Source organism: Esox lucius, chromosome 14 (genome assembly GCF_011004845.1).
Source record: "Esox lucius isolate fEsoLuc1 chromosome 14, fEsoLuc1.pri, whole genome shotgun sequence".
In the NCBI taxonomy this organism is placed as follows: domain Eukaryota; kingdom Metazoa; phylum Chordata; class Actinopteri; order Esociformes; family Esocidae; genus Esox; species Esox lucius.
The window spans coordinates 23,438,369-23,455,550 of NC_047582.1; the positions used below are offsets into that span (position 1 = coordinate 23,438,369).

At 43.8% G+C, this 17,182-nt stretch overlaps 1 protein-coding gene across 4 annotated transcripts in view; it reads right to left on the bottom strand.

Annotated features, from left to right (window-relative positions):
* Positions 1-16,759, bottom strand: part of ap3b1a (adaptor related protein complex 3 subunit beta 1a) — a 49,728-nt gene extending 32,969 nt beyond the window's left edge. The window contains exons 1-7 of one of the 4 annotated variants that reach the window (XM_029125012.2): positions 16,459-16,759; positions 11,674-11,749; positions 11,388-11,462; positions 9,305-9,400; positions 8,824-8,984; positions 8,674-8,740; positions 748-930 (exon numbers count right to left, since the gene is read on the bottom strand). In XM_029125012.2, the coding sequence (XP_028980845.1) occupies positions 748-930; positions 8,674-8,740; positions 8,824-8,984; positions 9,305-9,400; positions 11,388-11,462; positions 11,674-11,749; positions 16,459-16,595 (795 nt within the window). In that variant the 5' untranslated portion in view covers positions 16,596-16,759. Of the gene's footprint in view, positions 1-747; positions 931-8,673; positions 8,741-8,823; positions 8,985-9,304; positions 9,401-11,387; positions 11,463-11,673; positions 11,750-12,524; positions 12,663-12,835; positions 13,240-13,651; positions 13,723-16,458 lie in introns of those variants that run through there. The other 3 variants (XM_029125014.2, XM_029125011.2, XM_029125013.2) reach the window with 3 other exon arrangements.
* Positions 16,760-17,182: the final 423 nt, after the last annotated feature.

Consider the following 17,182-nt stretch of genomic DNA (forward strand, 5'->3'; position numbering starts at 1 on the left):
ACAGTTACTGTTACACAGCATACACTTAATAAATATCACATACACTTACACACACCTCATCACTCAGAAACAACACAAATCATATACGCCCACACACTTTAAATTTAGAAGGGACAAACAGCTGGTTCACTGACAAGTGCGCTTGCAAAGTATCACTTTTTAAACTGTGCTAATGCATCTGCCTTTATGGCTATCGTCATTCAATAACAAGAAACAACCGGTGCTGAAAGTATGTTTGCTGTAGGTGTTTATTAAAAATGTTATCAAGACGTTCACACAACACAATTCCACACAGAAAAATCACCATGGGTGAAATAACTGAATATAGACCTAGAGCACATTTCATCAACACCTACTGTTCCCGGCCTCATATGGTAAAACACTAACAAATGTTAAAACTGTTTTTCTTTATAAGACATAGGTCTCATTAGCTTTTTTGACTGTAGAGTAGGTTATATATCTGATTCAATGATTACATCAGAGTTGACATTTTATACCAGGGCTATTAACTCCAGTCCAGGAGGGTCGAAACACTTCTGTTTTCTGTTTCGTCCTGGTAGTTAGTTGGAGCCCTCTTGTGCCTCAGATCTGAATCAGTCAATGGACAGAGGGGGAGGATGAAAACCAGAAGCGTTTCGTCCCTTCAGGACTCTAACCGGGGTCATCAGAGGGGCCATTCAAACCTCACATCTCACTGCCTCACATTGCATCCACTTTGCTGGCCTGTTTCTGGCCACTCCTTCATACCTCTCTCCATGGACTGGTGAACTGTGTCCGGGCGTAGCGTGTGAGCATGGAGATGATGACGACCTGTCCCCACTCCTCCACGTCCACCAGCAGGTTGCAGAGTTTACGGTAGTTCTTATGGATCAGGTCAATACGTTCTGGACACACCTCCTCAAAGGCCATGACCACACTGCCCGCTACCAACTGCAGGAGAGGAAAAAAAGAGGGGTTTTACTGTAGGGCCGGAGTGAAGGCACGACTTGGAGAACCAGGCTCCAGCAGGGGCAGAGTTCTCCTGTTTTTGTTAATATAGATTTTCTTACTAGTTTGCTTTATTTGACAGGGAAAATTGGAGGAAGATGGTTGAGTGTGTGCACAAAGACCAGGGGGCATTGCTTCTGCTACCATGCTATAGCAGTAGATGCACACCTTAGAAAGTGGCTTCTCCAGCAGTACCACTCTAGTCCACACATTTATCAATTAACCCTTTATTTAACCCGTTATGTCAAAGACAACACATTGTCTTTTACAGAAAATGCCTGACCCAAATAGGGCAATCTACAAAGGCAAAGCTGGCAGGTAAAAAGAATTACTGACAGAGCACACAATCCTTTCACACTCCACGCAAAACCATTTGAAGCAGAAGATATATTTGCCACATACACTGCACAACTAAACCTGCGGAGACATAACTAATTGCTACCGAGTTTAGAAGCAGTCAAGCAGAGATAACCAGGTCATATAGTTACCTATCCTTGACTGCGTTTCATGAAACTGGGGATGGATATTGCTGGGTTAAGTTTTTAATCCCGTCAGACTTTATTCCAATCAGTAGCTGCAGTGGAGGAATGTTTTCGCGACCAAGTTGGATTACAATGTCGGAAACAGACAGGGAGACAGTTTGTCAAGTGCAGGCAGCTGGAGGACTAGAAGAAGATTTTAGAGAGGTACCGTGGGGCTTTACCACACACGGTTTTGTTAGTTAGAATGAACTGGAATGGGTCTTGTCCTAGCGAGAGATTGGTCAAACTGCCCAAGCAGGGAGGCGTAGTGGGTGTGGTCGGGGGTTCTAGTGGTGAATGTTGTTTCGGGAGTCATCGTAGCCCAGCAGGATCTGTCACAGAGAGCCCAGTCTGGATTTCATTCAACCTTCTAGATGACTTATATCAGTGCTGATGTTGAGCGGTTCAGGGGTTTGTAGTATCCTACTAGTTTAGGATCATACTGTTTTTGATGAGAGTGTTTAGCTGGAGGATGAGTTCTATGTTTTGGGGGCTCGAAAAGATGACGTGCTTGGTTTTGGAGGGCTTTTGAAAGTTTGAGGTGGGTGAGAGCACCCAATATGGTGGTCGAGTTTGTTTGTAGAGTGGCTACGGCAGAATGAAGGTTGGGAGAAGAGGGGTAGACAATGGTAACATCAGAACGGAGGTCGACAGAGGCCTCAGAAACAGGACTGCAGAGCTCGTTATAGAGTTAAAAGTCTAAGGCACCTGAGAAAATTCTGTCATTAAGTGTTCATTGTTTTTAAAGGAAAAAAAACTTGATGTAACATGGAAGTAAATGAAAAACAACATGAACACAGTCAAAATAATTTTTAAAACAAGTCAGTATTTTTTGTGGCCTCCCATAGAAGGAAACATTTAACCCATTTGCCTTGACTTTTTTCATGTAACTTTTTATGAAATGTGGTATATTCTTCCAAACATTCTGCAGTATTTGAGATACATTTCCTTTTAAATTTGTGAAGTTGGGACTCTCAGTCCAAGCCTGTACTTTGGTGCCAGATGATGATTCTTTGACATTTCAAGATATAAATGATATTTTGGGAAACAGCAGGCTGAGTTTACTGATAAGATGAAGTGGTCAACTTTACCAGTGGTTTAGAAAGGTCAAGGAAACACGGCGCAGGAATGCAGCCCAGTTAAATACTGCATTAAGGACATTGTTTGTGGTGGCTATGCAGGTGTGACGTTTATGCAAACAGACCGGACCTCTGGAGGATGTGGTTCCGGTTTAGATAGTGAGAGACCTGGGCGTTAACTACCATACACAGTGACCCAGAAAAGCTGAGCCTGGTCAAATCCCTTGTGTGTTTTTGTTTGAAAATCACAACTGGAAAAACAGAGGTAGTGTTCCCCCAGGACGCTCTGTTACCACTCACTACTTGGTTAACTCCGTGTGTTAACAGGCTACATGGCTTGGCATGTCTCAGAGGAACATGGCCCGAGCTTCGCTTCTCCAAGCCCGCTCGGAGTCGCTGCAATAAGACATGGCCGTACCTACTAATACAACACCAGTAAATGGAGAGACAGATTTAGAGAAATGCGGCTAAAAACATGAATAAATTAAAGGCATCAATCAATCACACACATTCAAAACATTTAGATTCTCACTCTTTCTTTTAGCTCATAACTAATTTCATGTTCTATTCATGAGTTGGGAGAAAGGGGAAGGACTGAGGGGCAGAGGGAGAACAAGAAGAGAGGGGAGGGGGGCAATGAAGTACGTTTCATTGGGAGAGAGAAAAAATCCATTTGGCCGGTCCATGTTCTATCTATTCGTATAGTGCTGCTGCTGACTGGCTGGCTGACTGGCTGGCTGACTGGCTGGCTGGCTGACTGACATGTCTAGGTATTAATATGCAAACAGCATTAACACAGAGAGGCGAGGGGGGATAAGGAAGAAGAGGGGGAGGTGGAGCGGAATTCGGTCTCACCCATTAGAACAGACTGGCCCCTGGAGGCCCCTGTGGAAACCCTGTACGTTTACCCATCAGCCCCGCTGTGTTGCTGCATTGATTGTGTGCATGTGTGTGTGTGCGCGCATGCTTCTACTAAACTACAGAAAGGTTTGTGAGGTAAAATTAGTGCTCGGGAGAACACAAACTTTTCAACCAAAAATACTTTTTTTTTTTTTTAAACCCAAAAACAAGCTGTTGTGTAACAGAACAACCATATGGACGAAAGTAATTACCACAGAAGCAAGGAAAGAACGAAACATTGTCGAAGCACTCCAGTTTAGCAATCAATTAAGAAATCCACTGGCGATTAACAAAAAACTAATATAACCAGAGTTTAACTTGTGCTTTATAATTGCAAAATGGTCTAATTGGAAAATGTATGTGGTTTTTAATTGGGTACCTGTTCTCCGAAAAGAACAGGTGTTGGACGTAAAGCTCCAACTCCACATTATAGACGCTGTATCTTAGAGATGGAAGGACATCTCATATGTTTATCTGTGCATTTACATCATCTGTTCAAGCATTGGCAGCAGCAAGGAGCCAAGGTTCATCTTAAAGCAGTAGCAAGGCATCAGAAAATCTGCTGTGTTTCTTCACACATTTTCCCAATTTTCAGTTTAGTTGATTCAAGGTTTCCATTTTCCCCAGTGTTATTGAAAAATCACATTAAAATTGGATGTTAAGTCCACAATAATGTTTAAACCACATCAGGTGCTCATGTTTAAGGTAGGGCTGCTTGATTTATTCTGATCCAAATTGTGATACTGATTTGTGCAATAGTCAAATCTCCAGCTTCAGCGCCCAAAATGTGAATCTTCTGTCAAATGGCAGAGACGGCAGTCGATGCCTGTGTGTCTGGCCATAACTCTTCGCAAACAATGTAATTAATTTAAGCTGAAGAGGGCGTAACGCCCCTCCCGGCCACCAGGTGGTCACACTGATACAGGGGTCTAGAGAGTATCGCAAAAGTCAATTATGAGTATTTGCAAGTTCTGATTCAAGCCAAATGAAAACTCTGCAGTTTTGTAAATACTTCTGTAATTTAGATTAATACCTGGACTAACTTAATTGTATTCAACAACGCGTAAAAGCAGCAGCAACAGACTGGGCAGTTTTCTCCTCCTGGGAAGATGAGCAATATAACATTATTTTTTAGAAGCCCTGCTTGAGATAACTTGTATCTCCTAAAGTTAGTCTTTAGGTTTCTGGGCTGTATACATTCATTTCAAATGCTTAATGGTTTTTCAATGTTAGTTTGAGTTTAAATTGCAGCTGCCAGCAAAGATGTTGGTTTCAATCTATCGAACAGCAGATATGTTGTCCCACATACACAACAGCGTAGTTATTAAGAGTTTCAAGTCGGTGACTGAAACATATTTAATTTGACGGGAAAAACATTGCTCAAGTGTTGAGAAAGTTTGCGTAACTGACAAAGGTGGAAATTAAGAGAACGCCATCGCATGTAATGAGTGAAAATAACTACAATGTTTTTGATGCAGGCTATACCTTGAAATCGGTAATGTGTGTTCTTTAACCTGTTTTCACCCAAATGTTTGATAATCGCAGTTCATAACTGTATTTGCAATGTTTGGACAAAAAATGGTGACTGAATATTTAGGCCCTAATTAAGGAGGAATGTAAATGTTTGGGATCAGCAGTTTCTCTGTAGCGCTTCTGTAATGGTAGACTACAAAATAATTACCATCTGGACATACAAAGAATTGTCAGGATGTCCTCCTTCCAGGTAAGCATAGGATTCTTTGTTATACTTTTTTTCTTTGACTGGTCACCCCACTGAGCTTGGGGTTTCCGGCTGGGTGTTTCGTAAAAGCACTTTGTGACAACTGCTGATGTAAAAATACATTTGATTGATTGATACTTTGTACGTTGGGGAAGCCTTTATCTACCAGAACGAGACTATTATCATTAGCATAATTGGTTGTGGTTATGCAAACACCACGTGCAGACAACACTTACAGGGACATTCTCATTGCTTCTTCAGAAAGTTGCAAGAAATATGAATCACACATGCACTTAAATACCTTAACCTGAATCCCTATTAAGTTCAATACATCCTGGAATATTTCTGGATATTCCATTTTGAGGTCTTCCCTGATTCCATCAGCATTTGTCGGCTAATTTCTCATTAAACAGATGAAGCTGTGACTACCCGACCAACCAGGCCATGAGGAGGGATTAGAAAATGACCAATCAGGGCCATCAGAAGGTATTAGCCAATAAACTCTTTAGTCCCACTCAGGTCAACTACATTCAAATGGTGGATGTCTTGTCAATGGTAATCCTGTAACCACCTCTATAACTAGAGTGCATTACTGACCTGGTGTAAACAGGAACTTTCAGAGTGGCAGTGAGTATTGTCTGTGTGTGTATCAATGGATACATTGATGTTTCTGGAACTTCTGTCTGTGTCTCTCCCCATTACATGCTCCTGGCTGTTTGGGCATTATCTCACACACACACACACACGCTCACACACACACACGCTCACACACTCACACGCGCTCACACACTCACACGCGCTCACACACACGCGCGCTCACACACACACGCGCGCTCACACACACACGCGCGCTCACACACACACGCGCGCTCACACACACACGCGCGCTCACACACACACGCGCGCTCACACACACACGCGCGCTCACACACACACGCGCGCTCACACACACACGCGCGCTCACACACACACGCGCGCTCACACACACACGCGCGCTCACACACACACACGCGCTCACACACACACACGCGCGCTCACACACACACGCGCTCACACACACACACAACTTCCCCCATTAGACACAGCTCCAAGGTAAACTACATGCGCCATCAACAAAGCTGACACCCCAATCTATGGAGTTCACACCCCACCCTCCCTCCTCTCCCTGTCCACCTCCACCATATTATCTACACTGCGTGACAAGCCAGTAATGGAAAAATCACACTAAGCAAATGGTTCCTCTAATAACAATAAATTTCCTATAAAATTATGAGGGGCCCAAACCGTTTCCTTGCATCTATTTTGTCATGAATTCTAATTAGGTCGGCGGGGAGGCGGCGGCGGTGGCGGGGAGGCGGTGGCGGTGGAGGGGAGGCGGCGAGTGCTGGGTCATCACGCCATAGACGACGCGCGCCGCCTTGATTGATGGCATGGTGCGGGGTCGGTCGAGCTACCCTCCCAGCGTTCTCTCTCTCCTCTTCTTTCTCTTTTAAATTAATGGGTATCCCACCTAGCCCCTAATCATATCATACCACACACACACACACACACACCTCTTCCGTTCCTCTCTTTTCTCATTTCAATTTTGCAGGAGGTGCAGGGGGGGAATGGGAGCGATCGATCATTTATCTTGTAATGGCTGGATAATAGATCCATCACTGTAAAACAGCTGCACAACCTCCTGTGCTGTTTCTATCTCTTCTCCTCCCATCGGCTGTTTGAACCATCCTCTCTTTAACCAGGGTGTCACACTCATTTAGCCTAAAGGGACAATCACCATTCAGACCCATGTCAAGAAGGCCACTTACTGGCTCAAGGACAAAATGGGTTATATTTTTTTTCCACACCTCTCTAAATATATTACATCAAAATACCTCAATGCCTTGGCAGACTAAATGTCAAATCACTGCCTGTTTTTGAGAATTCCCATTTTCACCAGGCCTAATCCCCTATAATAATCCAGGTCAGTCTTGTGGGTCCAAGCAGTAGATGTATGGTAGCTACTAAGTCCTGGGCTTTATTATAGTTTCTTATTATGCTAATTACACCATGTAAAAGACTCCAGCGAGTCACAGCCAATCCCAAGTTCTGAATCTGAGTGCGAATGGAAACCGCAACGTTGCTGCTTATTTTCTTGCAGGCAAAAAACAGCTTTGTCTGCAAAGAGCATTGCGTGACAAATAGTGTACAATAAACACCCCTTAAAAACAATGTGATTGTAGATGCTTCTGTGGGAGCAAAAGTCATTAAAGCATCTAGGACATATTAGGAAAAACAAATTAAAACAAATCAAGATTACAATTTTTTTTAATCCCAGATTTGATAGATCACAGACAGAAAGCGAAGCCAAAACTGACCTCAAAATATGGCAGAGCCTTTGGAAAGGTTTCTAACAATGATCACACAAAAATGCCCCTGAAAATGCATTAGCATTCCTGTCCTGTCTGTATTGTTGGGAAAACAGCACTAGGACTGGTGTGACTGTGTCCTCTCTCTGTGTCCCCCAGCCAGCCAGCCAGCCTCAGTGACTGTGTTTCAATGAGGAGAAATCATCTATCTTCGTTAGTGACTGAAGCTAAATATGCTATCCATCTGCTCCGGGGCTCTCTACCCCCCCCGCTGGCCTTAGTGCTACGGGTTTGTTTATATAATGAGAAATGTACGCAATGAATACTGAACTGCGAGAGTAACTGTGAATGCCTTGTATGTGCTAACACGCACAGGGCATTGTATATGTAAACTGCAGCACGTACACAACAGACATTTCCTTAAACAGCCTTTATAAGAGCATTTAGCTATGTATTTACGGTGACCTTATAAAGAGTATGCCTTATATATTGACTACTCTAATAAGGGATGGAGATGCTGTATTTGTGACTGGCTGGGCTGCGTTAAATACTGGAGTGAAAAATGTCATTGGGTTAATTTAGAAAAAATAACTTGGCCTTAGAAAGCAAATTAATGTGACACCAGCATCAGTGAGAGAATGCTTTTCTAAATGGACAGTTAACTAGGAGCATCTGAAAATGTGGGGATTTAAGTGGGCGCTAACAAAGCATGGCATTGGTGAATGAGCTGAGCTGAGCTGAGAGAGAGAGGGAGAGAGAGAGAGAGATAGAGAGAGAGAGAGAGATAGAAAGAGAGAGAGATAGAGAGAGAGATAGAGAGAGAGAGAGATAGAGAGCGTTATGGGAGAAAACGTATGTTGGACTGGAGCGCCCTCTGGTGGCAGGACAGTATTACTGCACCAGAGAACTAGTAGTGACATCACTGGAATATGATTTGAATGAATTAGAGATTGACTTCCTGTTGAACCGTTTTGATATGAAATTACTCAAACAGATGACACCCAATTATATTTCAGAGTGAATCAAATCTGTCTATTGCATTGGTGCATGTTCACTGTGTATTTCTATGCCTACGAATAATATGAACTGGCACTGTAAGCTGGTTACACTGTACTCACTGTGCTTTTGTCCTTCAGCAGTTTCTCAATGACTTCTATCAGGTGCTCCTTCTGGTCTGGGTCCAGGCTATAGAGGATGAAGAGACCAGCTGTGACATTTTCCACGCACACGCACGCACGCACACACGCACACACACAGTAGAGTCACACCTGTAGAGTTTCTGAATGGCGTGGGCAGATGTTTTCCTGACATAAGGGGACATGTCGGACGCTGCTTCCTTGATGGCCAGCATCATGATGGGGATGATGATGGGGACTCGGATACTGGACAGGACCCTCAGAGCACTGGCCCGGATCAGCTGGTTGGGATCCTGGCCGAGGACAGACAGGGGCATGTTATCAACACAAGCCCCAGACACAAAGACAGGTAGACGTCCAGGCAGAGAGGGAAAAACACATTTAGCTGTGGGTTCTGACTGGAGACATGATGTAGTACATTCCATCTCTCACACACAGGTAGGAAGTGAAGCATGATGTTGAGCTAGCGTGGCTGAAATGGGTTTTCTGGGTCCTGAAACACGTCTCTCACACACACACAATCTCTTGAATGACTTTCTGCCATCCCAACCCAAACCCACGTACACACAACTGGAAAAAAAACCTCATTATCCAAGAATGTTATACAGGTTACCTTGAGAGCCCTCTGGAAGGTGCTGATGGACAGTAAAGCCAGGTCCTGCTGCTCCTCTGCATACCTCACCAGGTACACATACACCAACTTCTTCAGCTAGAACACACAGTTTCCTTAACAATTAACAGTCTGTCATTAACAAACCCCTATGGCCACATTAATCCAGTCTGTGTGTATTTGGGTTCAGCGCAGTCATTACAGGATGTTTGGGTCACACAGTTCTTTGACACAGCGGAGAGAATTCTGCTTTGGCTAGACTTCAGAAGTTGTTTTGGTTGTTTTAGAAGAAGGAAAGTTGAGACGGAAAGTGTTCCCATTTGATGTTATCACAAACTATATTCCATGTTGTTTCAGGGAGAGCAGAGAATGTACACCCGTTTACATACCGAGTTGGACTTCAGAAGGTTTCCATTGTGTTTTTTCATCTCCCGCTCTATAGGAGAGCCTGAGATAATATTTGTCCAGTGTCAGACTGGCAGATTAAAGGTGGGACCTTTCATGATTTACTTCAGCGTTACTCTGGGTGTGTATAGATGTTCAGCTGTAGTGAACCGCAATTTTCAATCACCACTGCAGTAATTAATAATGAACAACATTATTCACTTGAGAGGGGACACAACCTATCTGGCCTCATTTGAGGGATGAAGTCATAACTCACAGAAAATAGATCCTCAAAATTAGGAATACTAATAAATTACAGTATTGATTGAATTTACATTATTAGATCATGAAGAAACATACTCCATATAGCAGCCCTTTATCCATTATTCATATAGACATCCACAGTTCTCTTTCTCTGATTCATACACACACTCATCCACTCAGTCCTCTGTCTCTGATTCATATATAGCCAGCCGTCCTGGATGTCTAGTCCCAGCGTTGGTCTAAGAAAACCAAGCATCCTAATATTAAATCACACTATTCAGTCAATACTCTGTGTCCTCCTGTGCTGCTTTCTGATTAGAGACAATCAATAACACACAGCACAGGCCTGGGGGAGGGGAGAGGGATCCAGCACCACCCCAGCAGCTGATGTGAGTGAGGGGGGAGAGGAGACGTGACCATGGGCTCTCCTCTGTCTATTACCCCCGCCCACCTGTTCCAGTTGCCTACCATGGGATGCCCACACACGCACACACACACGCGCACACGCGCACACACGCACACACGCACACACGCGCTGATCAATATGACCATTGGGAACTCATTGGGCCTCTAGTCTCATACTGGCAGAGAGGACTTGTCCTCCATTTTAGAGCCCACTAAATCATTTCAACCATCTTGTGCAAAATGAAATACAATCAATGTTCTATATGTACATACAGTATCTCACAAAAGTGAATACACCCTCACATTTTTGTAAATATTTGATTATATCTTTTCATGTGACAACACTAAACAAATGACTCTTTGCTACAATGTAAAGTAGTGAGTGTACAGCTTGTATAACAGTGTAAATTTGCTGTCCCTTCAAAATAACTCAACACACAGCCATTAATGTCTAAACCGCTGGCAACAAAAGTGAGTACCCCCCTAAGTGAAAAAGTCCAAATTGGGCCCAATTAGCCATTTTCCCTCCCCTGTGTCATGTGACTCGTTAGTGTTACAAGGTCTCAGGTGTGAATGGGGAGCAACTGCCAACACTGGGGAGCTACAGTTCATTGAGGGAACCATAAATGCCAAAATGTACTGTGAAATACTGAAGCAGAGCATGATGCCCTCTCATTGGAGACTGGGCCAGAGGGCAGTATTCCAACATGATAACGATCCCAAACACACCTCCAAGACAACCACTGCCTTGCTAAAGAAGCTGAGGGTAAATGTGATGGACTGGGCAAGCATGTCTCCAGACCTAAACCCTATTGAGCATCTGTGGGGCATGGTCAAACGGAAGGTGGAGGAGCGCAAGGTCTCTAACATCCACCAGCTCCATGATGTCGTCTGAAGAAGACTCCAGTGGCAACCTGTGAAGCTTTGGTGAACTCCATGAAAAGACAATCAAATATTTGCAAAAATGTGAGGGGTGTACTCACTTTTGTGAGATACTGTATGTGTGGGCGTGTGTGTGGAGATGACACCATACCTCAATATTCTTACTGGCCACATTCTTCACCACTGCAGGGAACAGCTCAGAGGCGTTCTTCCCCTTGGCAATCAGCTGTCGAAACATCATCATTGACATGTTTTTGCACAGTATTACATAGTAACGTAGACTTTGAAAGAAATTGCATTTCCATCCTCAAAACAAGGGACACGCAGTGTACATAAAGATAACTGAATTACGACGGGAAACATTTGGTCCATTTGAGCAAAGATTTCAGGGCACTTAACCGAAGGGCACTTCTAGGACGTTAAATGTAGCTGCTCACCCCAACAATCCTCTTCATGGCCTCCAGTTTGAGCGACTCCTTGTTGTTCTCCAACATCTCTTTAAGGTCATCATTCCTAGTGGGAGAGGAAGACATGTCAACTGATGTTAAGAGGGATACGCTAAATGTGGCCAAATATGATCACATTTTAGTCGTATAGCAGATTCCCTTCTTTAAACCCAAGTTCACTGATGTAGCCAGGACTTCATTAAAGCAGTCAGATGTGTCTGGAAAACTGTGGCGCACTACGTTCAGCTGATTCCATTTTCAAATCTGCTGTGTGTTGGCCTATTAACTATATGCAGCCTGACTGGTTGGATGTTTACCCATCCTTGTTGGGAGAACAAGACTTAAGGCCGCGACTCATTCTATTAAAGGGGAATTCAGATTGAGACAACACCTGCAGTGTACACCAAGAACTGAATCTCAGTCGGCATTGCCTTTAAAAGATGCAACGCCTAAACCTGCTTTTGTATTCAATCCCAGCCTAAAAGTGACTCGTCAAGAGCATTAAGGTTGCTACTGATATGATGTGGCAGTCACGCGGAGAACCTTCCTAAACATTTCCATTTGACGAGGTTCCACACAACGGTCAGAGTCCAGTCCAGTTCCACCAGACGATGCCGTAATGCCAGGCTCCATCCGCGGGCTACTTTTATTTCCGAGACACGGTAGTTTGAGCAGCTGTAGACTAGCAACAATAGCTTCAACAGTTGTCCCCCTTCGCTGTACCATAATCAACTGGATACATGTGATAACAGCGTTGGAATTAAGCGCTGGAAACACCTTGGAGCAGAGGGCAGGCAGAACCTCAGACAATGTTAGCCCAGCAAAACCTACACCATCCTCACCCTCAACAAGACAGTCCAACCACACAGCCAGTCATCGACCGTCCCTAGGGATAGACACGGAAGGTTCTGGCAACTCAACGAGAGACATACGGACGGGCAGAAGAACCTTCGGTGTGAGCACAGTTCACCCAGATTGTTGACGGGCCAAAGAAAGAAGAAAATAAACAACAGTCACATTGCGACCGACTCCCATTTAATGTGATCTGCTAAAGCCATTCCCGAAAGCTATTCGGTAAACGTGAAGAGACACAACAAGATAAGCATGTAAGCGGTCGCACAAGGACCTGCCAGGACACCCTCCTGAACAGTACCGGGTGGTGCGTGTCTCGCCTGGGCCTCTGTCGGTGTGTGCGTGAGTGGTGAGGTGCTGCTCCTCCTGGCTGAGGTCAGTCTTTAGGGTGAGCTGCAGGTTCTCAGCCGATCCCAGGGCGGTCCTCACAGCGCCTGCAGCCTCAGCACGCAGCGCAGAGAAACGCTTCTGGCTGTTCATACTGCCACAGCCCTGCCTGTTGCTCTCCTGTTCTATCGCGGTCTTCCTCACACTTCTCCTGCCAGTTCTCTCTCTGCCGATAGTTTAGTCACAGGATTCCTGTTTAGACAGAGTGCTCCCACTATGTCCACTTCTAATTGCTTTTATGCTTCAGTCTCGTGAGTTTGGACACACTGATACACATTTCCTGTCTGTCAGCTGGCTGCAGTCATGTAACGGTGTGACTCGTTCCCTCTGCGCCCTCGCCCTCGCTCTCTCTCTTTCCCTCTCTCTCTCTCTCTCTTTCCCTCTCTCTCTTTCCCTCTCTCTCTCTTTCCTAGTCCTCAACTTCTCAGGCAGTGACCAACAGTGGCAGTGACAGGACACCCATTCTGCTAGCTAATAAGCTAGCATTTGTGGTTCTGTTACAGACGAACGACTCTGCTAGGCCATGCCTCTCCCTCTCGGCTCTCTCCTAAACCTCTCATATAAGACTAAACTATTCAGGGGACACTATGGTCCTCCTTGCCTGCTACAGTACCAGAAGGACACGACTCTTCAGTGCTGTAAATAAATCCAGAGGTTTGACGGCAGAACGATCTGCTCTTGAACAGCGGGTGATTGGTCACCTCCACCCTTTCTCCACCCCTTTCCTCACCTTCTCCACCCCTTTCCCCTGACCGGGCCGTCCTTCTCCAGTGTGTAGCCCACTCGGGTGGCTGTTTGTTTCTGTCCGTCCGTGACTTTGGCCACTTCCTCCGAGGGAAACGGTACAGCCTTATCAGCCTCAGGGTAAACACCTTTCACCACCTCTGTCCACAGCACAATGTAACACCGGAGCCTCAAGCCTGCCCTGTGCACTTCCACCCAACTGGTGCCAGGCCTGGGGTAGATAAGGGCCCTGCCAGCCACCCCAGCCCCACACTCCGACAGGGGAACCACATGTTAGGACAATGTCCAATAACTATACACGTATCTCGTCACGTCGCAACAGGCCTCGTCCCTTTCCAAACATTTGCGACTGGCAGTAGCAAGCGAGTCTGAAAGAGTCCCTGGTAAATGGTTAATTACCGACCAGTTGTAAAGTGCTTCAATCAGCGGTCGTTAGGCTAGTCCGCCTGCCTAGTCCTTCACTATTCAGAAACGGCCCAGTGTGACAATTCGACCCAGTTAATAGACGTAGCTAATCTAATGCCCAACTACACACTGGAGCCCCAGTCTTATAGGCCAAGATGGATCCTCATCAAAATTCTAACATGGCATCAGAATGAGAAAACAACACGGAAAAACAACAACATATTTTAGGAAGCAGCTGATCACTGAAGCACATCCAGCCAGCCAGTCAGACACACCTAGCGGTTCTGTACTTCTGTTAGGGCCAGAGAGCAGACATGTCCAGTGGACTGTGAGCCATACAGGAATGGGACTTTGCCGGTGACTATCAATAGACAAACATTATTCAAACAGCAAACTGAAGAGTACTGAAGAAAGCCAATTCAGGACAGCTATCAAGAATTTAAACAATTGTTGATAAGTTGCAAAATCAGGTTACTAAAGGATGTCTTTACATAAAGAATGGACATCTTCATTCAAAAAGCACATTGACATTTCTTTGCTTCCTTCTACTTTCAGCGAACAAATCTTCCATCTAGTTTGGGTCAAATCAAAGGAAGATTGCCAACCATCACAGAGCAACATATTCTCAGAACGCAGTCTAATAACCCTCCGCTGGACGTGTTATTTTACATAAAGGTGTACCCATATGATAAAACACCCCTTTAAGGCGACACTATGCTTTACCCTATCCAATCAATTCAGATCTGCATTATATGGTGTGAGGTCAGTGGGTAAGTGAATTGTGTTGGGAACAAGAGAAAAAACCTTATCAGAAAAATATAAAGGCCATTAGTGTTAAAAAGTGACAATGAATAGTGTACATTTGTGGATAGTTAAGTTACTATGTGATACGAGACAGACTGTCTAGATTTACGAGTAAAGACAAATGTGTCACTGTAGAGAGACAGTAGACTCATTCACATCCAGGCATTTTTCCCTGAAGCCCTGGCATGAGCCATCTCCCCAAGCAGACATTTGGAATCCACAATACATCCAATGCTAGGGTCAGGTTTATAAAAACAAGCCCTGCAGTCTCCAACAGTCTGACCAAACATCAGCCAAGTTATCAACCAAGTCTTTATTACCAAACTATCAGTTATGGCTAACTGGCAATCACATGAGAGGGCACAGAGACACACTTAGGGCTAAACATTAAATACAAGGCTGATGCAAATAACTGCTATAGATAGTTGAAACTTATCCTGCACACTGCAATGCAGAGCCAGACTAGGCTACGTGTAAAACCTGATAACAATGAACAGACGAAAAAAAATTCGATTTACTTTTCATTTTGTAAATATTGGATTTACACGTGGAAACTTAAATCTGTGAGAATGATCAGGCTTAATCTACTTGTGAAATGGGAAAGGAGAAAGCGAATTCATTTATAACAGGTTATTTGTATGGAATACCATTTAAGTTAATATTAAATGAATACATATGACTATGAAATAAATCCTGTAATAAATAAACAAGGCAATAAATATATAAATATATGAGTCAATATATGAATAAATAGGTTGTTTCAAAAAAAAAATTCATAGGATTACTTTTATTCATTTCAGGGTACTTTCATTTCATAATTCCATGTTTATTTACATCTACGATGCTCAAGCTGAGAAATAAACGGAAGGAAAGCCAACATCATGATAACAATAGGAGGGCGAAAGGGGTGTTGGGCTGCCCTCTAGTGGTATTATCACGTGATGTCGACTACAGAGAACCACATTTTTACAAGTTGTAGTCAGATTCTTGAGATCTTTCTTTTTCCAATAAGATGTTTTATTTACATCTTCGATGCTCAAGCTGAGAAATAAACGGAAGCAAAGCCAACATCATGATAACAATAGGAGGGCGAAAGGGGTGTTGGGCTGCCCTCTAGTGGTATAATCACGTGACGTCGACTTCAGGGAACCACATATTTACAAGCTGTAGTCAGATTCTTGAGATCTTTCTTTTTCCAATACATTTTATAATCCCTCTACTTAATGACAGTGAAAGCGAAAGACCTGGAGGACCAGGTCTTTAAAAGACATTGGAGGACCTCATCACTTTAAACAGAATTGTACATTTAGTCTGAGTTGATGCCTTGAGTGTCCCATCTTTGTCCATTTTTTGTTAGTTTGCTATGCCAACATGACATGTATCCACACAAAAAAAACAAAAAAACGCTGGCTGTTGTTTTCAATCCTAGTAAAGCTACATTTCAGCACTGAGGTAGATGCAGCTGGGTTGACATCATAACTGTCACCTACCTAGCAGCCATATTAGCTAGCTAGCTAGCTAGCTAATGAAGTTGCAAACCACTGTATACACATATACCCAAAAAATGTTAGCTGACTGGCTTACTTTTTGAAGTCTGTACTAAACAGGCCAAATCCAGCCCCAGAGTTGGAGGTCGGGGTAGTCTCCTGCCCAATCTCCACAGCTGAATCCGCTCCTCCTTGGTCGTTATACGACGAGTTGTTCGTAGACATGCTTAACATTTGACGTGGCAAGTGATTTTAAATAAAAAATGTAATGAATTAAAACGATCCCAAAGAAAATTGTAGTACTCGATAGTTAGATAATACTAGATAGAAAATGAAATGTAAAAGCAACACAAAACTTTATCTTGAACGTGCAACTTTTTTTATTGTCCGCGCAGTACCGGAAGTATGAGTTGGATAAGTTTGAGTCACATGACATGGGGGAAGATGAAGCACCTGACCCTCGCGTTACCACGGAAACTGCAGGCTAGATTCAGTAAGATCGATACAATTGGTTTGCTTAATCGTTTGCTGCGTTGTCGATAGTTTTGTATTGGAGAGGGGTGCCGAACTCTCTTCCCTACTGTCCCGTTATATAACGCAGAATACATACATTTAAAAAAACATTGCCACTCGAGTATTTTGTCATTTGTATTTGACTGGCCTGAAATACAATAATGCGATGTTCTCTAAACTCTGTCAGTAAAGGAACATTTGGGCCAGCTTAATAACTGCCTTATTGCATTAGACAACTTGACACTTGATATGCACATCAAAATCAGCACTTTTACTGAACTGAATTAATATTTGAACTAAGGCAGGTG